Source organism: Scyliorhinus canicula, chromosome 12, assembly GCF_902713615.1.
Source record: "Scyliorhinus canicula chromosome 12, sScyCan1.1, whole genome shotgun sequence".
Lineage (NCBI taxonomy): Eukaryota > Metazoa > Chordata > Chondrichthyes > Carcharhiniformes > Scyliorhinidae > Scyliorhinus > Scyliorhinus canicula.
In genome coordinates, this window is record NC_052157.1 from 56,559,282 (window position 1) to 56,586,333 (window position 27,052).

The window sequence follows — 27,052 nt, forward strand, 5'->3', positions numbered from 1 at the left end:
GGATTTGGTGAAGGGTTCATTAGATGGGTAAGGCTGCTATATGAGGCCCCGATGGCGTGCGTGGCCACGAATGGGAGGAGGTTGGAGTACTTCCGGCTTTACCGAGGGACCAGGCAGGGTTGCCCCCTGTCCCCCTTGTTGTTTGCACTGGCAATCGAGCCGCTGGCGATGGCGTTGAGGGATTCAGAGAGGTGGAGAGGCTTGGTGCGAGGTGGGGAGGAACATAGGGTGTCGTTGTATGCCGATAACCTGTTACTGTATGTGGCGGACCCGGTGGGAGGGATGCCGCGGTGATGGAGCTGCTAGCTGAGTTTGGGACCTTTTCAGGTTATAAATTAAATTTAGGCAAGAGTGAGGTGTTTGTGGTGCACCCTGGAGACCAGGAGGAAGGAATTGGTAGGCTCCCGCTTAGGCGGGTAGGGGAGAGCTTTAGGTACCTGGGGGTGCAGGTGGCCAGGGACTGGGGGACTCTTCACAAACATAATTTCACCAGACTTGTAGATCAGATGGAGGAGGAGTTTAAGAGGTGGGACATGCTGCCATTGTCGTTGGCGGGGAGGGTACAGTCCGTCAAAATGACGGTGCTTCCGAGGTTCTTGTTCCTCTTTCAGTGCCTGCCCATCTTTATCCCCAGGGCCTTCTTTAGGAGAGTGACTAGCAGTATTTTGAGCTTTGTGTGGGCACATGGGACTCCGAGAGTGAAGAGGGTGTTCCTGGAGCGAGGGAGGGATAGAGGCGGGCTGGCGCTGCCCAACTTTCTGGGGTACTATTGAGCGGCCAATGTGTCAATGGTGCGTAAATGGGTGATGGAGGGGGGAGGGGCGGCATGGAAAAGAATGGAGCTGGCGTCATGTAGAGGTACGAGCCTGGGTGCCATGGTAACGGCGCCGTTGCCGCTCTCCCCAAGAGGTTTACCACGAGCCCGGTGGTGGCGGCGACCCTAAGAATCTGGGGACAGTGGAGACGGCATCGGGGGGAAACAGGGGGCTCGATGGAGGCTCCACTGGGTGGTAATCATCGGTTCATCCCGGGGAACAAAGATGGGGGATTTAGGGGGTGGCAAAGGGTGGGCATTAGTAAATTGAGGGACCTGTTTATTGGCGGGAGGTTTGCGGGCCTGGGGGAACTGGAAGATAAATTTGGGCTTTCCCAAGGGAACATGTTCAGATACTTGCAGGTAAAGGCGTTTGCTAGGCGACAGGTAGAGGGATTCCCTCTGCTGCCCTCGCGGGGGACGATGGACAAAGTGCTTTCGGGGGTGTGGGTCGGAGAGGGGAAGGTGTCTGACATCTATAAGTTAATGCAGGAGGTTGAGGAGTCGTCAGTGGAGGAGCTGAAGGCTAAATGGGAGGAGGAACTCGGGGAGCAGATAGAGGACGGGACTTGGGCGGATGCCCTGGAGAGAGTCAACTCTTCCTCCTCATGTGCGAGGCTTAGTCTCATCCAATTTAAGGTGCTGCACCGGGCCCACATGTCCGGGACTAGGATGAGTAGGTTCTTTGGGGGTGAGGACAGGTGCACCAGGTGTTCGGGGAGTCCAGCGAACCACGCCCATATGTTCTGGGCATGCCCAGCACTGGAAGAATTGTGGAAGGGGGTGGCGAGGACGGTGTCGAGGGTGGTTGGATCCAGGGTCAAACCCGGGTGGGGACTCGCGATTTTTGGAGTTGCGGTAGAGCCGGGAGTGCAGGAGGTGAAAGAGGCCGGTGTCCTGGCCTTTGCGTCCCTAGTAGCCCGATGAAGGATCTTGCTGCAGTGGAAGGATGCGAGGCCCCCAAGCGTGGAGACCTGGATCAGTGACATGGCGGGATTTATAAAATTGGAAAGGGTCAAATTTGCCCTGAGAGGATCAATACAAGGGTTCTATAAACGATGGCAGCCTTTTCTGGACTTCCTGGCTCAAAGATAGGTATCTTGGTCAATAACAGCAGCAACCCTGGGGGGTGGGGGGGGGGGGGGGGGGTGGTTTCCTTATTGTAGTTTCTATTCTGTAACTTTATATTGTGTTAATTTGTGTTGTTAAAATGCTGTGTTGTTCATGGAGGTGGGGCGAATGTTTATGATTGCTAATATTATTGTTATTTTTGGTATTTTACTATGGTGCGTTATTGTTGTATAAATTTAAAATTTTTCAATAAAAATTATTTTTAAAAAAAAAGGGATGCACTGATGAGTCAACCAAATCCAGTCCTTTTGAACTAATTTTTGGTCATAAGGTAAGAGGACCACTTAAATTAATTAAGGAAAAACTGGTGAGTGAGAAATCCGAACTTACATTATTGGATTACGTGTCAAATTTTAGGGAACGATTAAATAGGGCAGGTGAATTACTTAGACAGCATTCAAAAGGTGCACAACATGTGATGAAATGGGTAGCATACAAGAAATCCAAATTTCGTAGTTTTGCCAGTGGAGATAAGGTTTTAGCATTGTTACCAGTGGTAGGTGAACCTTGAAAAGCAAGGTTTTGTGGACCTTATCAGATTGAAAGAAAATTAAGTGAGGTGAATTATGTGGTAAAAACTCCAGATAGAAGGAAGACTCACCGAGTGTATCATGTGAATATGCTTAAAAGGTGTAGCCATCTCAGATGGCCACCTGCAAAGGACCATGGGAATTATGGCCAACCCAGGACTCAGATAGACTCAGAGCTTGTGGTTGAATTTGCAACCCAGATAGCTAGATGCGATCGAAACCCCCCGCTCGTTTGCATTCTAATGGCCCATTTCCCCAGAACAAAAGAACTGTACTCAGGTAACCGATACAGATACAGACTAATTGGCACCACTCCCTTTACTCAGGGAGCCCTAACAGTCAAAGTCAATGACCGCTAAGGACACGCCCAGCCATCAAGGCACCCGTCCCTTTATTGGCCAAAATCGAAGGCAGTGATCGAAGCCTGTCGAATTGTTGGGTCCAAGTTAAGGACCACCCCAAAGAGCGTGAAATCCCAGAGGGAGAAGAAGAGACACAGCCATGTGCTCGGTCTCTCTTGGATCCGGCCTATGCCAACCCAAGTGCAGCATAACGACCAGACAGACAAGTTTAAGACCAACGATCGCTACCAGACGGATGAGCCCTGCAGAAGCAGAACCACTTCTTCCACCAGCCACGCAGGATCCGGACAAAGGACTTGTCCATCTGGCATGAACAACGCCCCAGCCACATTTCAACGGTTAACTAACAAAGCTGTTTCAGGATTACCCAATTGTGCTGTATACATCGACAATCTGGTAATTTTCAGCCAGACATGGAAAGAACATTTAAAACATCTGATAGAGTTATTCGATCAATTTCAGAAGGCGGGTTTGGTGGTAAACCCAGCCAAAAGTGAATTTGGAAAAGCCCAAGTCACTTTCCTCGGCCATACAATCGGGCAGGGTCGAATGGTCCCACAGGATGGTAAAACCAAAAGTTATTGGTAAGTTTCCAATCCCCTCGACACAACGGGAAATAATGCGATTTCTTGGCATGAGTGGATTTGATCGAAAATTTGTGCAAAATCTTTGTGGCGTGGGGCTCCACTGATGGACTTGCTGAAGAAACGACAAAATTTTCAGTGAACAGCGGACTTTCAACAGGCATTTGACTGCCTGAAAGCTGTGATAACCAATGCTCCTGTGTTGGAGAATTACAAGGGAGTCTGTGATCAGATTGAACTAAAGTATCTGACATTAAAGAGAAATGCCGAGGTGTAGAAAAATGGATGGATCATGTAGAGACCTTCTTGTTCAAAGAGACTGTCAATCGAGAGGGATTCCAGTTGGAGGAAGAAGAACAATAAATTGGACTATATTATTATACCTGTTTGTGTGTGTTGTTTTTTGAAACAAAAAAGTATATTTGTTGTGTACATTTCTTAAATCTCTTAAAAATCCTCTGCACACCCTCCAGTGCCAGTATGTCCTTTCTCAAGTAAGGAGACCAAAACTGAACACAATACTCCAGGTGTGGCCTCACTAACATCTTATACAATTGCAACATAACCTCCCTAGTCTTAGATTCCATCCCTCTAGCAATGAAGGACAAAATTCCATTTGCCTTCTTAATCACCTGTTGCACCTGTAAACCAACTTTCCTAGACTCATGCACTAGCACACCCAGGTCTCTCTGCACAGCGGCATGCTTTAATATTTTATCGTTTAAATAATAATCCCGTTTGCTGTTATTCCTACCAAAATGGATAACCTCACATTTGTCAACATTGTATTCCATCTGCCAGACCCTAGCTCATTCAGATAACCTATCCAAATCCCTCTGCAGACTTTCAGTATCCTCTGCACTTTTCGCTTTACCACTCATCTTAGTGTCATCTGCAAACTTGGACACATTGCCCTTGGTCCCCAACTCCAAATCATCTATGTAAATTGTGAACAATTGTGGGCCCAACACGGATCCCTGAGGGACACCACTAGCTACTGATTGCCAACCAGAGAAACACCCATTAATCCCCACTCTTTGCTTTCTATTAATTAACCAATCCTCTGTCCATGCTACTACTTTACCCTTAATGCCATGCATCTTTATCTTATGCAGCAACCTTTTGTGTGGCACTTTGTCAAAGCTTTCTGGAAATCCAGATATACCACATCCATTGGCTCCCCGTTATCTACTGCACTGGTAATGTCCTCAAAAAATTCCACTAAATTAGCTAGGCACGACCTGCCCTTCATGAACCCATGATGCGTCTGCCCAATTGGACAATTTATATCCAGGTGCCTCGCTATTTCTTCCTTGATGATACATTCCAGCATCTTCCCTACTACCGAAGTTAAGCTCACTGGCCTATAATTTCCTGCTTTCTGCCTACTTCCTTTTTTAAACAGTGGTGTCACGTTTGCTAATTTCCAATCCACCGGGACCACCCCAGAGTCTAGTGAATTTTGGTAAATCATTAGTGCATCTGCAATTTCGCTAGCCATCTCTTTTAGCACTCTGGGATGCATTCCATCAGGGCCAGGAGACTTATCTACCTTTAGCCCCATTAGCTTGCCCATCACTACCTCCTTAGTGATAACAATCCTCTCAAGGTCCTCACCTGTCATAGCCTCATTTCTATCAGTCGCTGGCATGTTATTTGTGTCTTCCACTGTGAAGACTGACCCAAAAAACCTGTTCAGTTCCTCAGCCATTTCCTCATCTCCCATTATTAAAACTCCCTTCTCATCCTCTAAAGGACCAATATTGACTTTAGCCACTCTTTTTTGTTTTATATATTTGTAAAAACGTTTACTGTCTGTTTTTATATTCTGAGCAAGTTTACTCTCATACTCTATCTTACTCTTCTTTATAGCTTTTTTAGTAGCTTTCTGTTGCCCCCTAAAGATTTCCCAGTCCTCTAGTCTCCCACCAATCTTTGCCACTTGATATGCTTTTTCCTTCAATTTGATACTCTCCCTTATTTCCTTAGATATCCATGGTCGATTTTCCCTCTTTCTACCGTCCTTCCTTTTTGTTGGTATAAATCTCTGCTGAGCACCGTGAAAAATCGCTTGGAAGGTTCCCCACTGTTCCTCAACTGTTCCACCATAAAGTCTTTGCTTCCAGTCTACCTTAACTAGTTCTTCTCTCATCCCATTGTAATCTCCTTTGTTTAAACACAAAACACTAGTTTTTGATTTTACCTTCTCACCTTCCATCTGTATTTTAAATTCCACCATGTTGTGATCGCTCCTTCCGAGAGGATCCCTAACTATGAGATCATTAATCAATCCTGTCTCATTACACAGGACAAGATCTAGGACCACTTGTTCCCTCGTAGGTTCCATTACATACTGTTCTAGGAAACTATCGCGGATACTTTCTATAAACTCCTCCTCAAGGTTGCCTTGACCAACCTCGTTAAACCAATCGACATGTAGATTAAAATCCCCCATGATAACTGCTGTACCATTTCTACATGAATCAGTTATTTCTTTGTTTATTACCTGCCCCACCATAACGTTGCTATTTGGTGGCCGATAGACTACTCCTATCAGTGACTTTTTCGCCTTACTAGTCCTGATTTCCACCCAAATGGATTCAACCTTATCCTCCATAGCACCGATGACATCCCTTACTATTGCCCGGATGTCATCCTTAAATAACAGAGCAACACAACCTCCCTTACCATCCACTCTGTCCTTCAGAATAGTTTGATACCCTCGGATATTTAACTCCCAGTCGTGACCATCCTTTAACCATGTTTCAGTAACGGCCTCTAAATCATAGTCATTCACGATGATTTGCGCCATCAACTCATTTACTTTATTCCGAATACTACGAGCATTCAGGTAAAGTACACTTATGTTGGTTTCTTTTACCTCTGTTTTGAATCTTAACATCTCCAGTTTTATTCCTTTTGGTATTACTGGGCCTATTCACTGAGCTCCCCTCAGTCACTGTACCTTGTACTGTCGCCCTTTTTGATTTTTGACTATGTCTTCTCTGCCTTGCACTTTCCCCCTTTCTTCCTTTTGCTTCTGTCCCTGTTTTACTACCTTCCAAATTCCTGCATCGGTTCCCATCCCCCTGCCACATTAGTTTAAACCCTCCCCAACATATCTAGCAAACACCCCCCCTAGGACATCGGTTCCAGTCCTGCCCAGGTGCAGACCGTCCGGTTTGTACTGGTCCCACCTCCCCCAGAACCGGTCCCAATGCCCCAGGAATTTGAAACCCTCCCTCTTGCACCATCTCTCGAGCCACGCATTCATCCTATCTATCCTGACATTCCTACTCTGACTAGCTTGTGGCACTTGTAGCAATCTTGAGATTACTACCTTTGAGGTCCTACGTTTTAGTTTAACTCCTAACTCCCTGAATTTCGCTTGTAGGACCTCATCCCGTTTTTTACCTATATCGTTGGTGCCTATGTGCACCACGACAGCTGGCTATTCACCCTCCCCCTCCCAGAATGTTCTGCAGCCGCTCCGAGACATCCTTGACCCTTGCACCAGGGAGGCAACATACCATCCTGGAGTCTCGATTGCGTCCACAGACCGCCTGTCTATTCCCCTTACGATCGAGTCCCCTATCACTATAGCCCTGCCATTTTTCTTCCTACCCTGCTGTGCAGTAGAGCCAGCCACGATGCCATGAATCTTGCTACTGCCTTCCCCTGGTGAGCCATCTCCCCCAACAGTATCCAAAGCGGTATATCTGTTTTGCAAGGAGATGACCGCAGGGGACACCTGCACTGCCTTCCTACTCTTGCTCTGTCTTTTGGTCACCCGTTTGCAATCTCCCTCAATAACTTTCACCTGCGGTGTGACCAACTCACTAAACGTGCTATCCATGACCTCCTCAGCATCGCGGATGCTCCAAAGTGAGTCCATCTGCTGCTCCAGAGCCGTCAAGCGGTCTAACAGGAGCTGCAACTGAACACACTTCTTGCACGTGAAAGAACCAGGGACAGTGGACGTGTCCCTGAGCTCCCACATTGCACACGAGGAGCATGCCACGGGTCTGGGATCTCCTGCCATGTCTTAAACCTTCAGTTAACTTATACAACTACAATTTCAAAATAAAAATAAATAAATTAGACAATGAAAAGAAAAACTACTTACCAGTCACTTACCAGGGTTAAAAAGCACCTCCGAAAAAGCACCTTCTCTCACTCTGCACCGAATTACCTCACTGCACCAAATTACCAAGCTGCAATTCCCACTCTGGATGTGCCTCACTCCAGCTGTGTCTCCTTGACAAGCGCAAGCTTACCAAGTGCGCTTTCTGTCTGTTTTTTATGCAGACCTCAGCTAACCGATGACTCAAAAATACTTAACTTCAAAGAGAAGAATACATTGTGCTCTTTGTGCCCCTAAACAAGCCTCTTGTGACTGACAGATAACTGCCTCTCGGCAATTAGGGTGGGGGCACTTCAGCCAATCAGACACTAAGCTACACACTGCACTTTTAACTGAAAAACAGCAGAATTAGATTTACCACTTACCTTTCCTGATTACCTCACTGCACCAAATTGCCAAGTTGCAATTCCCACTCTGGATGTGCCTCACTCCGGCTGTGTCTCCTTGACAAGTGCAAGCTTACTGAGTGCGCTTTCTGTCTGCCTTTTATGCAGACCTCAGCTAACCGATGACTGAAAAATACCTAAACTTCAAAGAGAAGAATACAATGTGCCTTTTGTGCCCCATAAACAGGCCTCAGGTGACTGACAGATAACTGCCTCTCAGCAATTAGGGTGGGGGCAGCTTCAGCCAATCAGACACTAAGCTACACACTGCACCTTTAACTGAAAAACAGCAGAATTAGATTTACCATTTACCTTTCCTGATTACCTTACTGCACCAAATTACCAAGTTCCAACTTCCCACTCTGGAAGTGCCTCACTCCGGCTGTGCCTCCTTGACAAGCTTGGGGTTCTCTCAACCCTGGCCCATAACACTTTCCTCACAGCCTTACAAAGTTACAGTAAAATATTGAGGTATCCTCCAGTCTCCTAGCCATGTTGGGGGTCTCGTCTGCAATCGTAAAACAGCATCCTGACCCCCCTCCCCCAACACCTCCCCGCCCACCCAGCACCAGCAGAAGCAAAGGGAAAAATCCAGCAGAGATCTGGTAGCGCCGATAATGCAGAATTAACCATACATTGTGACGCCAGCCTACCTGCAGGGTGTGGAGGAGGCGGCCTGTGTTTTTCCGAGCAGATTGAAAATTCCCCTCCTGAATGTTCTGCACAACACTGGTCAGCAGTTCCAGGATCTTTCTCTTGCCCTCCAACAGCGTCTCAGAATCAAAGTGGCGGAGAGAGGAGAAGAAATAGATATAGTCGACAATAGCATTGGCACTGGCGATGTCATCAATTGCCTTGCTGAACTTTGAGGCTGAAACCGTCCCTCCGTAATACAACTGGAACAGTCTCTCAGCAGTCAGCTTAGATTCCTGTAAGGGCAAAGGATTGAGTTATGTCAACAAAATATTTCACATCAAACACTCCCAGGACAGGACAGCATGGCGTTGGATACAGTGTAAAGCTCCCACGACACCATCCCCATCAAACACACCCAGGTCGGGTACAGCACGCGGTTAGATACAGAGTAAAGCTGCCTCTACACTGTCCCCATCAAACACTCCCAGGACAGGTACAGCATGGGTTAGATACAGAGTAAAGCTCCCTCCACACTATCCCCATCAAACACACCCAGGTCGGGTACAGCACGGGGTTAGATACAGAAAAAAGCTGCCTCTACACTGTCCTCATCAAACACTCCCAGGACAGGTACAGCATGGGTTAGATACAGAGTAAAGTTTCCTCAACACTGTTGCCATCAAACACTTCCAGGACAGGTACAGCACAAAGTTGGAAACAGGCTCAAGCTCCTACTGGACAGCGCAGGGTAGGTACAGCATTGGGTTAGAGGCAGAGTAAAGCTCCCTCTACACTGTCCCCATCAAACACTCCTAGGACAGGTATAGCATGGGGTTAGACACAGAGTAAAGCTGCCTCTACACTGTGCTCATCAAATACTCCATGACAGATACAGCAAGGGGTTTGATACAGAATAAATCTCCCTCAACACTGTCCCCATTAAAAACTCCCAGAACAGGTACAGCTCGGGGTTAGATACAGAGTAAAGCTCCCTTGACACTGTCCCCATCAAACACTCCCAGGACAGGTGCAGCACGGGGTTAGATACAGAGTAAGCTCCCTCTACACTGTCCCCATCAAACACTCCTTGGACAGGTACAGAACAAGGTTAGATACAGAGTAAAGCTCCCTTGACACTGTCCCCATCAAACACTCACAGAACAGGCACAGCATGGGGTTAGGTACAGAGTAAAGGTCCCTCTACACTGTCCCCATGAAACCTCCCAGGACAGGTACAGCATGGGGTTAGATACAGAGTAAAACGCCCTCTACAGTGTCCCCATCAAGCACTCACAGGACAGGTGCAGCACGGGGTTAGATACAGAGCAAAGCTCCCTCTACACTGTCCCCATCAAACACTCCCAGGGCAGGTACAGCACGGGGTTAGATACAGAGTAAAGCTCCCTCTACACTGTCCCCATCAAACATTCCCAGGACAGGGAAGCACGGTAGCATGGTGGTTAGCATAAATGCTTCACAGCTCCAGGGTCCCAGGTTCGATTCCCGGCTAGGTCACTGTCTGTGTGGAGTCTGCACGTCCTCCCCGTGTGTGCGTGGGTTTCCTCCGGGTGCTCCGGTTTCCTCCCACAGTCCAAAGATGTGCGGGTTAGGTGGATTGGCCATGCTAAATTGCCCGTAGTGTCCTAAAAAGTAAGGTTAATGGGGGGATTGTTGGGTTACGGGTATAGGGTGGATACGTGGGTTTGAGTGGGGTGATCATTGCTCGGCACCACATTGAGGGCCGAAGGGCCTGTTCTGTGCTGTACTGTTCTATGTTCTATGTTCTAGATACAGCACGGGGTTAGATACAGAGTAAAGCTCCCTCTACACTGTCCCCATCAAACACTCCCAGGACAGGAACAGAACGGGGTTAGATACAGAGTAAAGCTCCCTCTACACTGTCTCCATCAAACACTCCCAGGACAGGAACAGCACAGGGTTAGATATAAAGTAAGGCTCCCTCTACATTGTTGAATTGAATCCCCTGTGAGCTTGTTATGCTTTAGAGTTGTTCCTCAGTGAGTTACGTTGGGGAAAAATACTCAGACACAATATGGAGACTCTATTGTGTTGGAGGGGGCTTTTTATGGGAAGCTAATTTATCTCACCGGAATGGAGTTGGGAGCAAGGACCTTTCCCTCGAAGTTGGGAAGTTGCTGGAATATTCTATATGTGATCTGGAGAGCTCCATTCCTGGTGATGTCCCTGTGCGTGATGCTGCCTTTGCTTCTATTGGGTTGGAAGCTGAGAATGTGGTTGGTTAAGAGGAGGATCACAATCCCAAATGACAAAATCTTCATCTTCATTCCGAAGATCTAGCCTGAAAAATATAATGAAAACCTTGAGAGAACGTGAATCATCATAGAATTTATAGAATTTCTACATAAGGAGGCCATTCGGCCCTCTGAAACAGGACCTTACCTCGGCCTCGCCACCACCCTATCTCCATAACCCAGTACCCCATGTAATCGTTTGAACTTTTAGGGGCCATTTATCATGGTCAATCCGGGACTCTACCCATCGACTCACAACTCTCTCACATCCCCTACTACATTCTGCCCCTCTCACTGACCATACCCACCCATTTAATCCCATCCCAGATCCCCATGGACATTCACCCCTTATCACTGACTCTACCCACCCATTTAATCCCTTCCCACATCCCAATGTGCACACTCCCCTATCACTGACTCTACCCACCCATTTAATCCCCTCCCACATCCCAATATACACTCTCCCCTATCACTGACTCTACCCACCCATTTAATCCTTTCCCACATCCCAATGTACACTCTCCCCTATCACTGACTCTACCCACCCATTTAATCCCTTCCCACATCCCAATGTACACTCTCCCCATCACTGACTCTGCCCACCCATTTAATCCTCCCCCACAGCCCCATGTACACACTCCCCCTATCATATTACATTTGGTTCCCACATCCAAATCATCAATTATATTGTGAACAGCTGGGACCCAAGTACTGATCTATGCGGTACTACACTAGCCAGCCTCTGCCAATGAGAGAATGATCCGTTTATTACTGCTCTCCATTTTCTGCCTGTTAGTCAATCCTTAATCCATGATGACGTTCAACAACTTCCGTCTGTGATCTCTCTCCTCCACAGTCACCACCTTTTTATTTCTATCAGTTTGTTTAATTCTTTCCATCAATCCATTCTTCCCTCAGCATTGTCTCTCCTACCCCGCCCCACCCCACCCCACTTGGGCCATCAGGTCCCTGTTCCCAGTTGCCCTTTGACACATCGCTTACCTTTGTTCTGCCATTAACACATTCTGATCTTTTAATGTGCCACTATCAGCACCCTTCTCAGCCTTGAATACCCTCACTTACATTCCCTTAGTCTTTCTGACCACGACATCTTTGTCAATGTCCACATATTGCTGGCCCCCTAAGCAGTCCCACCGCTCCACGCAACCTCCCCTCCCCTCGCCCCCACACACAACAGTATAACTCTGACCCTATTTCCAGTTCTCTCCACCTTTGACAAAGTGTCATCCAGACTTGAAATGTTAGCTCCCTTCCCTTTCCACCAACATTGTCAGACCTGCTGAAATTATTCAGTATTTTCTGTTTTCCGTTCACATTTATTGGCAATACATTGCCTCCAGTCCCATGTGCTTTCATTCCACTGATTAACTTTATCAAAAGCCTTCTGAAAATCCAATGATACTCCAGAGTTTACTAATTAATACCGGGATTGGGGCTGGTTTAGCACACTGGGCTAAATTGCTGACTTTTAAAGCAGACCAAGGCAGGCCAGCAGCACGGTTCAATTCCCGTACCAGCCTCTCCGAACAGGCGCCGGAATGTGGCGACTAGGGGCTCTTCACAGTAACTTCATTTGAAGCCTACTTGTGACAATAAGCGATTAAAAAAAAGAAAAAGAGTGGGCTGTCTCAAGAGGGAGGGTTGGACAGACTGGGCTTGTTTAAGGGTGGCAATGTGGCACAGTGATTAGCACTGCTGCCTCACAACGCCAGGGCCCCGGGTTGGATTCCGACCTCGGGTGACTGTCTGTGTGGCGTTTGCACTTTCTCCCCGCGTCTGCGTGTGTTTCCTCTGGGTACTCCAGTTTCAGAAAATCCCTGCAGTGCAGACAGAGGCCATTCAGCCCATCGAGTCTGCACCGACCCTTCGAATGAACACTCTGCCCATTTACGGGTGCCCACTCTGCCCTATCTCTGTAATCCCATAACCTAACCTGCACATCCCTGGACGTTTAGGGGCAATTTAGCATGACCAATCCACCTAACATGCACAACTTTGGACTGAGGGAGGAAACCGGAGCACCGGGAGGAAACCCATGCAGACATGGAGAGAACGTACAAACTCCACACAGACAGTCACCCAAGTCTGCAATTGAACACGGGTCCCTGGCGCTGTGAGACAGCAGTGCTAACCACTGTGCCACCGTGCCACCCTCACTGTTTCCTCCCACAGTCCAAAATGTGCAGGTCAGGTGCATTGGCCAGGGTAGTTGAGGTTTCGGGGATATGGTGGAGGAGTGGCCCGAGGTAGGGTGCTCTTTTAGAGAGTCAATGCAGACTCGATGGGCCAAATGGCCTCCTTCTGCACTGCAGGGGTTCTATGGATTCTCTCTTCCTCCCTTCTTAAATAGTGGGGTGACATTTGCTACCATCTAATATTCAGGAACCATTCCAGAATCTATAGAATTTTGGAAGGTGAAATCCAATGCATGCATCATCTCTATAGCAACCTCTTTCAACATTCGGAGATGCATATTATCAGACTCTGGGGATTTATCTCCTTTCAGTCCCATCAATTTTTCCAATACAACCTTCTAATCCCTCGTTCCTTCGATCTTTACACCTGGGATATTTCCTCTATCTCCCTTAGTCAAAACAGCCTCAATGAAATCATTTAGATTCTCTGCCATTTCTCTATTCCCAATTTAAATTCTCCTGACCCTGCATAAAGGACCCACATTTACGGGCGGCATGGTACGCAGTGGTTAGCACTGCTGCCCAGTGCACTGAGGACCCGGTACGATCCTAGCCCGGGTCACTGTGTGTGTGGAGTTTGTACATTCTCCCCGTGTCTTCATGTGTTTCACCCCCACAACACAAAGATATGCAGCTTAGGTGCATTGGTCACACTAAATTGCCCCTTAATTGGAAAAAATAATTGGATACACTAAATTTATTTTTAAAAAGGACCCACATTTCTCTCAGCTGCCTTATAAATGCCACCAGAAACTTTTAAGCACCGACTCTGTACAGTTGCATAGTGAACGACCCTTATCCTGAATAAACAGTGATTCTGTACAGTTGCATAGTGAACGACGCTTACCCTGAATAAACAGTAATTCTGTACAGTTGCATAGTGAATGACGCTTACCCTGAATAAACAGTGATTCTGTGCAGTTGCATAGTGAATGACCCTTACCCTGAATAAACAGTGATTCTGTACAGTTGCATAGTGAACGACCCTTACCCTGAATAAACAGTGATTCTGTACAGTTGCATAGTGAACGACCCTTACCCTGAATAAACAGTGATTCTGTACAGTTGCATAGTGAAGGGCCCTTACCCTTAATAAACAGTGATTCTGTACAGTTGCATAGTGAATGACCCTTACCCTGAATAAACAGTAATTCTGTACAGTTGCATAGTGAATGCCCCTTACCCTTAATAAACAGTGATTCTGTACAGTTGCATAGTGAATGACCCTTACCCTGAATAAACAGTGATTCTGTGCAGTTGCATAATGAACAACCCTTACCCTGAATAAACAGTGATTCTGTACAGTTGCATAGTGAAGGACGCTTACCTGAATAAACAGTGATTCTGCACAGTTACACAGTGAGTGATCCTTACCCTGAATAAACAATGACTCTGTACAGTTACACAGTCAGTGATCCTCACCCTGCTGAGTAAAGTGACACTGTACAGTTAGAAAGTGAATGGCCCTTGTGCTGAATAAACAGTGATTGGACAATTCACACCTCTTTAAACTGTGATTATCCCGCTCTCCAGTCTCCCCACCTGGACTTGTAAAGACTTAATTACCTGCAAAAGCTCACATTCAAAGTATCGTCTTGCATCATTGACTTTGTCTATATATGTGTTTCTGGAACCCACCTCTTCATTCACTTGAGGAAGGAGCAGTGCTCCGAAAGCTAGTGAATCAAAACAAACCTGTTGGACTTTAACCTGGTGTTGTAAAACTTCTTACTGTGCCCACCCCAGTCCAAAGCTGGCATCTCCACATCATCTGTACAATTACACAGTAAGTGATACTTACCCTGCTGAATAAGCAGTGCCACTATAGACTTACACAGTGAGTAATCCTTACTCTGAATGTCTGAATGTTGAGTATGTGAGATCTCCCACTCTGAAGAACAAAAACAGACCAGTTCAGATTGAGAAACTGGGTGTGAATAGTGACAACCGTGTGTCAGGATTATATAGCGAGCTGTGAGTGTTGCAATACATTTGATGTCACTCAAAAAATCATCTTTGCCTCAGGCTCAGGAAACATTTGCTGGAAATAAATATAACATTTAGAAGAAAGAACAATGCAGCACAGGAACCGGCTCTTCAGCTCTCCTAAGCCTATACCAGTCATGATACCAACCTTTACCAAAACTCTCAGCATTTCCTTGTGCTGTATCCCTCTATGCCCATCCTGTCCACGTGTTTGTCAAGATGCCTTTTGAACACCATTAATGCATCTGCTTCCCCAGCCTCCCCTGGTAATGCGTTCCAGGCACTCACCACCCTCTGTGTAAAAAACATGCCTAGCACATCGTTTGCCAGTTTTTATACTCGCGCCCGTCCAATGAAGGTAAGCATTCCGTATGCTTTCTTGACCACCCTGTCCACTTGTATCGCCACCTTCAAAGATCTGTGGACATGCATGCCCAGATCTCTCTGACTTTCTATATTCCTAAGAGTTTTACCATTTACGGTATACTTCCCCTCTATGTTAGACCTACCAAAATGCATTACTTCAGATTTGTCCAGATTAAACTCCATTTGCCATTTCTCTGCCCAAGTCTCCAACCTATCTATGTTCTGCTGTATCTTCTGACAATCCTCAACATCAACCTTGGTGTCATCCGCGAACTTACTATTCAGACCGACTACATTTTCCTCCAAATCCTTTATGTATACTACAAACAACAGAGGCCCAAAACAGATCTCTGCGGAACACCACTAGTCACAACCTTCCATTCAGAAAAACACCCTTCTACTGCTACCCTCTGCCTTCTGTGACCGAGCCAGTTCTGTATCCATTTTACCACCTCACATCTGATCCCGTGTGACTTCACCTTTTGTACCAGTCTGCCATGAGGCACCTTGTCAAAGGCTTTACTGAAGTCCATGTAAACAACATCCACAGCCTGCCCCTCATCAATCATCTTTGTCACCTCCTCAAGAAACTCGATCAAGTTAGTGAGGCACGATCTCCCCTTCACAAAACCATGCTATCGCTAATGAGTCCATTTGTTTCTAAATGGGTATACATCCTGTCCTTGAGAATTCTCTCCAATAATTTATCTACAACCAATATGAGGCTCACCGGCCTATAGTTTCCAGGATTATCCCTGCTACCTTTCTTAAACAGCGGTACCACATTAGCTATTCTCCAGTCCTCTGGGATCTCACCTGTAGCCAATGAGGATACAAAGATGTCAGTCAAGGTCCCAGCAATTTCCTCCCTTGCTTCCCTCAGTATTCTGGGGTGAATCCCATGCAGCCCAGGAGACTTCCCCCCTTAATATCTTTTAAAAGACCCAATACCTTCTCCTTTTCGATATTAACATGACTGTCCACACACCCGACCCAAGAATCACCTTCCACAAAGTCCCTTTCTTTGGTGAACACTGATGAAAGTGCTCATTTAGTACCTCTCTCAATTCCTCTGGTTCAACACATAGATTGTCCCCACTGTCCTTAAGTGGTCTAATCCTTTCCCTGGCCACCCTCTTGCTTTTTACATATGAATAAAAAGCTTTGGCATTCACCTTAATGCTCCTTGCCAAGGACTTTTCATGACCCGTCCTAGCCTTCCTAATTTCCCGCTTCAGTACCTGCCTACTGTCTTTACACTCCTCAAGGGTTTCGACTGTCTCCACACTTCTAGACCGTACAAAAGTCTCCTTTTTCTTTTTGACGAGGTCCACAATATCCCTCGTTATCCAACGCTCCCTAAACTTCCCAAACTTATCCTTCGTTCTCTCAGGAATGTGACTTTCCTAAATCCTAATCAACTGTAGCCTGAAAGACTCCCACATGTCCGATGTTGATTTACCCTCCAACAGCCGCACCCAATCCAAATTCTTCAATTCTTGTCTAATGTTATTGTAATTTGTCTTTCCCTAGTTTAGCACCTGAACACGAGGGTTACCCTCATCCCTATCCAAAAGTATCCTGAAACTTACAGAATTGTGGTAACTACTCCCAAAATGTTCCCCTACTGAAACCTCAACCACCTGTCCAGGCTCATTCCCCAATACCAGATCCAGTACTGCCCCTTCCCGAGATGGACTGTCTCCATATTGCATCAAGAAGCCTTCCTGGATACATCTTGCTAACTCTGCCCCATCCAAACCCCCAGCACTAAGTGAGTCCTAGTCAATATCGGGGAAATTAAAATCCCCTACCTTTTGCACCGATCCAAAATCTCTCTACCTATCTGCTCCTCTATCTCTCTGGCAGTTGGGAGACCTGTAATAAATGCCCACATTGTGATTGCCCCCTTCCTGTTCCTGAGCTCTACCCAGATTGCCTCATTGTATGAGCCCTCCGAGGTGTCCTTCCGCAGTCCGGCTATAATATTCCCCTGAACCAGTAATGCTACTCCCCCATCCCTTTTACAACCCCTCTATCTCTCCTGAAGCATCTATATCCTTCACCGTTCAGCTGCCAATCCTGCTCTTCCTTTAACCACATTTCTGTGATAGCCACAACTTCGTAATTACAAGTACTAATAAATGCTCCACGTTTCTTAGATTGCATAGAATTTACAGTGCAGAGGGAGGCCATTCAGCCCATCGAGTCTGCACCGGCCCTTGGAAAGAGCACCCTTCCCAAGCCCATACCTCCACCCTATCCCCTTTATCCCTGTAACCCAACCTAACCTATTTGGACACTAAAGGCAATTTAGAATGGCCAATCCACCTAACCTGCACATCTTTGGATTGTGGGAGGAAACCGGAGCACCCGTAGCACCTGTGCTAACCACTGTGCTACCATAGTGCCCAAATCTGTGTTCATCTGCCTTACCCGCTATACTTCTGACATTGAAACAAATACACTTCAAACCACTGCTTTTGAGCAGACAGGGTGATGTTGTTCTCTGATTTTTGTTCTCTATTTCCCCTTCAGTTATTACACCTTCGACATTAGCGCTCTGGTTCCCAACCCCCTGCCATACCAGTTTAAATCCTCCAGAGTGACTCTAGCAAATCTCCCAGCCAGGATATTGGTGCCCCTCCAGTTAGATGCAACCCGTCCTTCTTGTACAGGTCACACCTACTCTGGATGAGATTCCAGTGGTCCAGAAATCTGAAACCCTCCCTCCAACACCACCAGTTTAGCCACGTATGTAGCTGCACTGTCCTCCTATTTCTAGCCTCATTGGCATGTGGCATAGAGAGTAATTCTGAGATTATAACCCTAGATGTCCTGCTTTTTAGATTATTGCCTAACTCCCTGAACTCCTTCTGCAGGACCTCATCACTCTTCCTGCCTATGTCATTAGTACCTATGTGTACTATGGCCTTTGGCTGTTTACCCTCCCCCTTCAGGATGACCTGTTTTTGTTCAGAGACATCCTTGACCCTGGCACCAGGGAGGCAAAATTCCATCCTGGGGTCTCTTTCCCATCCACAGAAGTGCCTATCTGTGCCCCTTATTATAGAGTCCCCTATAACTATCGCTCTCTTGCATTTTGCCCTCCCCTGATGAGCAACAAAGCCAGTTGCGGTGTCACTATTCTGGCTGCTGTTGTTTTCCCCTGATAGGCTCTCGCCCCAACAGTTTCGAAAACGGTATACCTGTTAGAGAGGGGGACAGCCACAGGGGATTCCTGAACTGACTGCTTGCTGTTTCTAGCGGTCATCCACCTTTCACCAAGCACCTTGGGTGTGACCACGTCGCTACAACTCCTACCTATGACGCTTTCTGCCACCTGCATGCTCCGAAGTGCATCCAACTGTTGCTCCAACCGAACCATGCTGTCTGTGAGGAGCTGCCAGTGGTGCAGGAAACACATTGATATACTTCACAACAGTGTGCGTGTGGAACCCGGACCCCAGTGAGAGTCAGTATGTGTCAAACCCATAGCCCAGTGAGAGTCAGTGTGTATGGAACCCGTACCCCAGTGAGAGTCAGTGTGTGTGGAACCCGGACCCCAGTGAGAGTCAGTATGTGTCAAACCCATAGCCCAGTGAGAGTCAGTGTGTGTGGAACCTGTACCCCAGTGAGAGTCAGTGTGTGTGGAACCCATGCCCCAGTGAGAGTCAGTGTGTGTGGAACCCGTACCCCAGTGAGAGTCAGTGTGTGTGGAACCCGTACCCCAGTGAGAGTCAGTGTGTGTGGAACCCGTACCCCAGTGAGAGTCAGTGTGTGTGGAACCCGTACCCCAGTGAGAGTCAGTGTGTGTGGAACCCGTACCCCAGTGAGAGTCAGTGTGTGTGGAACCCCTATCCCAGTGAGAGTCAGTGTGTGTGGAACCCGTACCCCAGTGAGAGTCAGTGTGTGTGGAACCCGTACCCCAGTGAGAGTCAGTGTGTGTGGAACCCCTATCCCAGTGAGAGTCAGTGTGTGTGGAACCCGTACCCCAGTGAGAGTCAGTGTGTGTGGAACCCCTATCCCAGTGAGAGTCAGTGTGTGTGGAACCCGTACCCCAGTGAGAGTCAGTGTGTGTGGAACCCGTACCCCAGTGAGAGTCAGTGTGTGTGGAACCCATACCCCAGTGAGAGTCAGTGTGTGTGGAACCCGTACCCCAGTGAGAGTCAGTGTGTGTGTAACCCGTACCCCAGTGAGAGTCAGTGTGTGTGGAACCCCTATCCCAGTGAGAGTCAGTGTGTGTGGAACCCGTACCCCAGTGAGAGTCAGCATGTGTCAAACCCATAGCCCAGTGAGAGTCAGTGTGTGTGTAACCCGTACCCCAGTGAGAGTCAGTGTGTGTGGAACCCCTATCCCAGTGAGAGTCAGTGTGTGTGGAACCCGTACCCCAGTGAGAGTCAGTGTGTGTGGGACCCGTATCCCAGTGAGAGTCAGTGTGTGTGGAACCCGTACCCCAGTGAGAGTCAGTGTGTGTGGGACCTGTACCCCAGTGAGAGTCAGTGTGTGTGGAACCCCTATCCCAGTGAGAGTCAGTGTGTGTGGAACCCGTACCCCAGTGAGAGTCAGTGTGTGTGGAACCCGCACCCCAGTGAGAGTCAGTGTGTGTGGATCCCGTACCCCAGTGAGAGTCAGTGTGTGTGGAACCCGTACCCCAGTGAGAGTCAGCATGTGTCAAACCCATAGCCCAGTGAGAGTCAGTGTGTGTGTAACCCGTACCCCAGTGAGAGTCAGTGTGTGTGGAACCCGCACCCCAGTGAGAGTCAGTATGTGTCAAACCCATAGCCCAGTGAGAGTCAGTGTGTGTGGAACCCTTACCCCAGTGAGAGTCAGTGTGTGTGGAGCCCGTATCCCAATGAGAGTCAGTGTGTTTGGAACACATATCCCAGTGAGAGTCAGTGTGTGTGGAACCCACACTATAATGATATGCAGTTAGCATATATAACAAATGTATATAGCCTCTGACCACGAGCTATCATGCAAGAGGAACAGGACACTGGAAGCGGGCAGATCCAGTCTTGGTCAGGGTTACAGGAGCTGTTAGTAGCATGGTTAAAAGATTCACAGTTTGGTTGGCAATAGTTTATACAACATTAAACAACTGGTCTTGAACTGGATGTTCTGTTGTACACTGATTCATTCATCATCATAGTACACAACCATAACATGGTACCAGGTGTGATTTGAACGACACAGTTGTCAAACAAAGAAATACATTGTGGCAAGAAAAACGTAGTTCTTCAAATGGAAAGTCTGAAAGCACCATAAAACCTATGGGTAATATGGGTGGAAATTGGTGCGCGTTTGAGAGCACTTCACATTGTATGTCTCAGCTGTTGGGTTGCAGGCGCAGCTGGACCACAGACGTATTGCTTTACTGCTCACGGTAGCATGCCTGCTGTAGATTGAAATAGAAAATACATTTGTGTATGAGGATGAGAGTAAGAAATTTGATGCTGTAATCAAAAAATCTGATGAGCATTGTACACCTTTTTTTAATATAAATTTAGTGTACCCAATTCATTTTTTCCAATTAAGGAGCAATTTAGCATGGCCAATCCACCTAGCCTGCACATCTTTGGGTTGTGGGGACGAATCCCATGCAAACATGGGGAAAATATGCAAACTCCACACGGACAGTGACCCAGATCCGGGATCGAACCTGGAACCTCGGCAGCAGGGCTAACCACTGTGCCACCGTGCTGCCCGAGCATTTTACACCTGAGAAAAATAAAACAAATGAAAGGTTAAATTTCCAAATGCTCATGCAGAAGACTGCCGAATCATTCAATAGGTTCCTTACTGATCTTAAGCTGAAAGGGCAGACATGAAACTTTGCGACTCTGAAATCCTCTGTGATTAGAGATACTAAGGTGCGAGAGTGTCTTTGACGGGAAAATGAGCTCCAATTAGAAGATGTCATAAAAATTTGCCAAGTGAACAAACTAGCTGCGCAACATGCCAAACGTTGAATGCAAGAAGGTTAGACGTGAATATTGCAAGCAATGCAGCCACCAGAAACCATTGGTGTTGTGACGCAGTTAGAAAAGAAACATGGACCGGGATTCTCCCCTACCCGGCGGGGCGGTGGGTCCCGGCGGGAATGAGTGGCGTGAACCACTCCGGTGTCGGGCCTTCCCAAAGGTGCGGAATTCTCCGCACCTTTAGGGGCTAGGCCCGCGCCGGAGTGGTTTCTGCTCTGCCGGCCGGCGCGAATGGCCTTTGGCGCCCCGCCAGCCGTGGGGGGCTGCATGCGCCGGAGCGTCAGCGGCTGCTGATGTCATACCGGCGCATGCGCAGGGGAGGGGGTCTCTTCCATCCCCCCATGGTGAAGGCCATGGCGGGGGTGGAAGAAAAAGAGTGCCCCCATGGCACAGGCCCACCCGCCGATCATGGGCCAGGCCACCGTGGGTCACCCCCCTGGGGTCAGATCGCCCCGCGCCCCCCCCCCCCTCCAGGACCCTGGAGCCCGCCCGCGCCGCTAATCCCGCCGGTACCAGAGGTGGTTTAAACCATGCCAGCGGGAAAGGCCTGTCAGCAGCGGGACTTCAGCCCATTGCGGGCTGGAGAATCGCCGCGGGGGACTGCCGACCGGCGCGGCACGATTCCCGCCCCTGCCGAATCTCGGGGGGCGGAGAATTCGGGACACGGTGGGATGGGGTTGATGCCGGCCCCGGGCGATTCTCTGACCCCCCCGGGTCCTGGTCTCAGCAGCCATTCTAAACGGTCTGAACATACACCCATTGCATGTGGACAATGTGGTTTTTCAGCACCGCCCAAGGCTTTTGGCAAAATATGCACAAAGTGCAAAGGGAAGAATCACTTTGAGAAACACTTTCTCAAATAAGAAAATGATTGCAGGGCAGTCGATTACTGTGATCAATGGCACTAATTTAAGTGACATATTTTTCCAGGATTTACCAGGATGCTGCCTGGACTAGAGGGCATGTTTTGTGAAGAACGTTTGAGGGTGCTGGGGCTTTTCATGCATTGGCTGTATGTTCAGACCGTTTAGAATGGCTGCTGAGACCATGTTTCTTTTCTAACTGCGTCACAACACCAATGGTGGCTGTACCGCTTGCAATATTTACGTCTAACCTTCTTGCATTCAACGTTTAGCATGTTGCGCAGCTAGTTCGTTAGTGTGGCAAATTTAAGGGCAATTTAGCACGGCCAATCCACCTAACCTGCACATCTTTGAACTGTGAGAGGAAACTGGAGCACCCGGCGGAAACCCACGCACACACGGGGAGAATGTACAGACTCCGCACAGACAGTGACCCAAGCCGGGATTCGAACCTGGGACCCTGGAGCTGTGAAGCAATTGTGCTAACCACTATGCAATCGTCAATGTCTCTGATCACCTTGTACACCACTATCATGTCACCTCTCTTCCTTCTTCGTTCCAGGGAGAAAAACCCCAGCTCCCTCAAACGTTCTTCACAATACATGCCCTCCAGTCCAGGCAGCATCCTGGTAAATCTTCTCTGCACCCCCTCCGAAGCATCCACATCCTTCCTATAATGAGGCGATCAAAATGGACACAATGGGCGTGATTCTCCGACCGTACGCCAGAGACCCCTCACCGTCGTGAACTCCGTCGAGTTTCACGACGGCGCGAAATGGCCCCGTCGCGATCGATTCTGGCCCCGGAAATGGGCTAGGATCGGAGTCACGAGGAACACGGGGGGCATGACGCGACGCCCGAATTACGCGTGTCACGTCTTAAAGGGTGCGAACCGCGCACGGAAGGACCCGGGAGCAGAAGAAGGAGGAGTGATGGCTGAGCCCTAAAGAGCCGCCCCGAGGTTCCGGGACACGGACCTGGACACCCTCCTCGATGAGGTGGAGCTACGTAGGGCCATCCTCTGCCCAAGACGTGGGCATCGCCAGCCGTCCAGCACAGTGAGACGCGCCTGGCGTGAGGATGGCACCGCAGTGCGTGCTGTGGGGCACGCCCCCCCGGTCCAGGGAGCAGCGCAGAAAGAAGCTCCACGACCTCACTAGGGCTGCCAGGGTAAGTGCCACGAGGGTGCCCACGGGTCACAACCAAACCCCCCCCCCTCCATGTCCCTTATCAACCCTCCCCCCCCCCGGCACGAGGGGGGCGAGAGTGAGTGGAGGGGGGTGAACAACATTGTATCTGACCCACATGTGCACCGCGACCCCCTGGAGAGATGCCATGGTGTGGCTCCAACTTTCCCCCCACCCAGCATTAATGTAGCCTATATCTGAACGCCCTGATGATACTCGCCTAATTGTGATGCTCTATCCATGCCCCCCCCCCCCCCCCCCCCCCCCCGAACAGGACAAGACAGCTCACAACAACCGCGAGCGTATGAGAACGGGAGGGGGTTCGCCTGTGCTGCACCCCCTAACCGTGTATGAACAGAGGGCATTGGACCTCGTTGGGGGATCCGCCATCCGGAAGGTCGCGCAATGTGAGGTTGGAGGCGCAGAAGCAAGTGAGACAACCCTGCATGCCCCCCCAAGCCCGTCATCGCCCCCCCTCACACTCTGCCCACTGTACCACCCATCCTCTCCCCCCCTCACATTCTGCCCACTGTACCACCCATCATCTCCCACCTCACACTTTGCCCCCACCAACACCGTACACCCGGCCGAGCGTGTCTAACGAACCCCATATCATTGTGTTCCCCAGGGCCAGCCGCCGAACATCGTCTCAGCCAACACACCACCGACCATCCGCAATGTCACCCGCACCCAGGGTCGCACGCCAGAGGGTGGCAGGAGCTCGGCCAGGAGGGCCATGCTCTCATTCCGGGACTCTGGAGGGGGACGCACAGAGGACGGACAGAGACGATACTGCTGCCCATAGGACGGACAGTGACGATAGTCATGGCTGTGCGTTGCCCGAAGGTCGGGCCATGAGCCACGACAGTGACGGGGACAGGATGGGGACAGTGGACGTAGACGCACAGAGGACGGCCACACAGTCGACGGAGTCACCCGGAGCGGAACATTACATGGGCTGCGTGTGCCCTGCGCCGGCCCATGAGTGGGACCAGGACACACCGGACGTCCTAACAGACGATGACCTAGAGCTTGCTGCACTCCTGTCTCCCACACCATCCACATCACAGAGACACTCACCTCGGTTGGGCAAATAAGTGATGAGGCTCCCTGGTCACGGTCTGGTGTGCACCACACAGCTGAGCCGGTACAGCAGGTGGAGTCTGGATGCTCGGAGGGCAGCCCAGGCCCAGCATCCAGCTGCCGCCCAGACGGTTCCTGGGTTCCTGGATGTACTTGACCCACCCGGACACCCGATGCATGTGGAAACCCAGGGACACAATAACAGGATGAGGGACCATCTTCTAGCAGCTGCAGACGCAGTTGGAGGAGTCCATCCACGTCCAGGAACAGGGAGTGGTGCTGCTCATCGCAGCCACCCAGGTCGACACCGCACAGGTGGTGTCCGTGGTCGAGGCAATGGGTGAAATGGTCTCGGCCATTGGTCAGGTTCTGCAAGGCGTCGGTCTTCACGTGCACGCGTCATCCATGGCCCAGGAGAGGGCTGCCCTCTCACAGACAGCCATGCGCCAGAGCCAAAATGTCTTTGCTGCCGCGCTCCTGGCCCTGGCCGAGTCTCACCGGGCCATGGCCCAGTCCCAGCAGGCCATGGCACAGTTCCGACAGTCAGTCGCGGAGAGCATCGACTGCCTGACTCACGTGCTGGATGGCGTAGCGCACTCACAGGTTGAGGTCGCACATTCCCTGGCAGGAATGCTGCACTCCCTAGGACTCCGTCTCAGCGAACATTAGGACCCTGGTCAATACCGCTGCAGGCCTCCAGGATTGGCAGCGCCAGGTGTCGGTGGGGCGACAGGGCACCTCCCCGATCGCACCTCCGTCCCACAGTGAGGCCCAGGGGCCACCGGTCTCCCCGAGGGAGGAGGAGGTTCTGGGGCCCGTCTCATTAACTCCATCACGGGTTGTCCCTGAACACTCGGCCTCCCCCCATTCCGTCCCTGGCGCATCTGGTGGGCAGAGCAGGGTGGCACCACGTCATCCAGCATGCCCGCCGAGCAGCCTGGCCCATCATGGGGCCCTTGGGGAGCCATGTCGCAGGGCGTGATTCTCAGCACTCTGCCTCCACTCCCGCTGGACCATCTGGGGATTCACCTGGACATTGCGGTAGGGCCCGTAAGGCAAGGAAGTTGCACACATAGTAAGTTGGCACAGGTGCAGGGCACAGTTTAGTTGAAGGGGCTAGGGCATCTGTATGTTACTTTCACTATTAAACTCACTTTTGCACCTAACGTGTAAGACTCTGTGCTATGTCCGGTGCCACGGGGCTCGTGATGGTGACCGAGTGTCGCTGTGGTTGACGAGCGGTTCAATGTCGGTGCCGGATGTGCAGTCCCTTTCCCCCCTCCCCCTCCCACAGTCGGACACCGTAGTCCTCGGCACTCCGACGCCAGCTACCCCACACGGGCACGTGATGGAGTGTCCGTGACGAACGCAGTGACCACCAAGGTGGATGGTTCAGCTATTGCCATTGAGTCAGACTTTGTCTAGCGAATCTGAGCTCACAGCTCATCGCAGAGCGGGCTGTCATCATTCAACATGGCACTGATCATACCCGCTTACACAGTCATCAATGTAGTGCTATACCGTAGTGCCGCAGTGGTAAGGTGATGTGGAATTGGTGCCGTGTACGCGGAGCGGGGGTGCGGAGGGGTGGTGGGGGCTGTGTGGTGTCCGTGTGCACGACTGCCGATGCAAGTGGTAGTATTCAGCAAACCCCTCCATGTGGTGCGTGAACCTTGCGGCCACCAATGTATCGCGTGCCCGCTGTGCAGCCTCCTGGACATTACCAGCACCAGGTCATGTCTGTGTCCTGCACCCCTCGCCCCACCCTGCTGCTCGCCATCCTCCTCCACCTCCTCGTCCTCATCCTCCTCTTCTTCGTTAGCGTTAGCACCGCTGTCATCAGCTTCTCCCTCCGACTCCTCCACCAGGTCATCTCCCCTCTGCATAGCAATGTTGTGCAGCACACAGCATACCATAACTATGCGACTGACCCTGTTGGGCCGGTACTGCAGGGCCGCTCCGGAGCGGTCCAGGCATCTGAATTGCATCTTCAGCAAGCCGAAGCACCGCTCCACCACACCCCTGGTTGCTGCATGGGCCTCGTTGTGTAGGGTCTCCGCATTGGTCTGAGGCCTCCGTATTGGCGTCATCAGCCTTGACCTCAACCAATAACCCCTGTCGCCCAGCACCCAGCCCCTCAGCCGGGGGGGGGGGGGGGGGGGGGGGGGCGTCCCTCGAACATTGCGGGGATGAATGACTACGCAAGAATGTAGGCGTCACGCATACTCCCGGGGTACCTTGCGCACACGTGCATGATCCTCATGTGGGGGTTGCAGACCACCTGGATGTTCATGGAGTATGTGCCCTTCCTGTTAGTGAACACTTCCCTGTTGTCTGCAGGTGGGCGCATGGGGACATGAACATCATCGATCACTTCCTGGACCATCGGTATCCCGGCCACCTTGGCGAATCCACGGGCTCGTGCTTCCTGATGTGCTCAGTCCTCGGGGAATGTAATGTAGCAGTCCATGATGGCGAACAAGGCGTCTGTCATGTCCCGGATGCAC

At 49.9% G+C, this 27,052-nt stretch overlaps 1 protein-coding gene across 1 annotated transcript in view; it reads right to left on the reverse strand.

The window, feature by feature from the left end:
* Positions 1–15,028, reverse strand: part of LOC119974253 (von Willebrand factor A domain-containing protein 7-like) — an 88,482-nt gene extending 73,454 nt beyond the window's left edge. The window contains exons 1-3 of the mRNA XM_038813022.1: positions 14,911–15,028; positions 10,696–10,907; positions 8,605–8,880 (exon numbers count right to left, since the gene is read on the reverse strand). Of these exons, the coding sequence (XP_038668950.1) occupies positions 8,605–8,880; positions 10,696–10,893 (474 nt within the window). The 5' untranslated portion in view covers positions 10,894–10,907; positions 14,911–15,028. The remainder of the gene's footprint in view (positions 1–8,604; positions 8,881–10,695; positions 10,908–14,910) is intronic.
* Between the last annotated feature and the right edge of the window lie 12,024 nt (positions 15,029–27,052).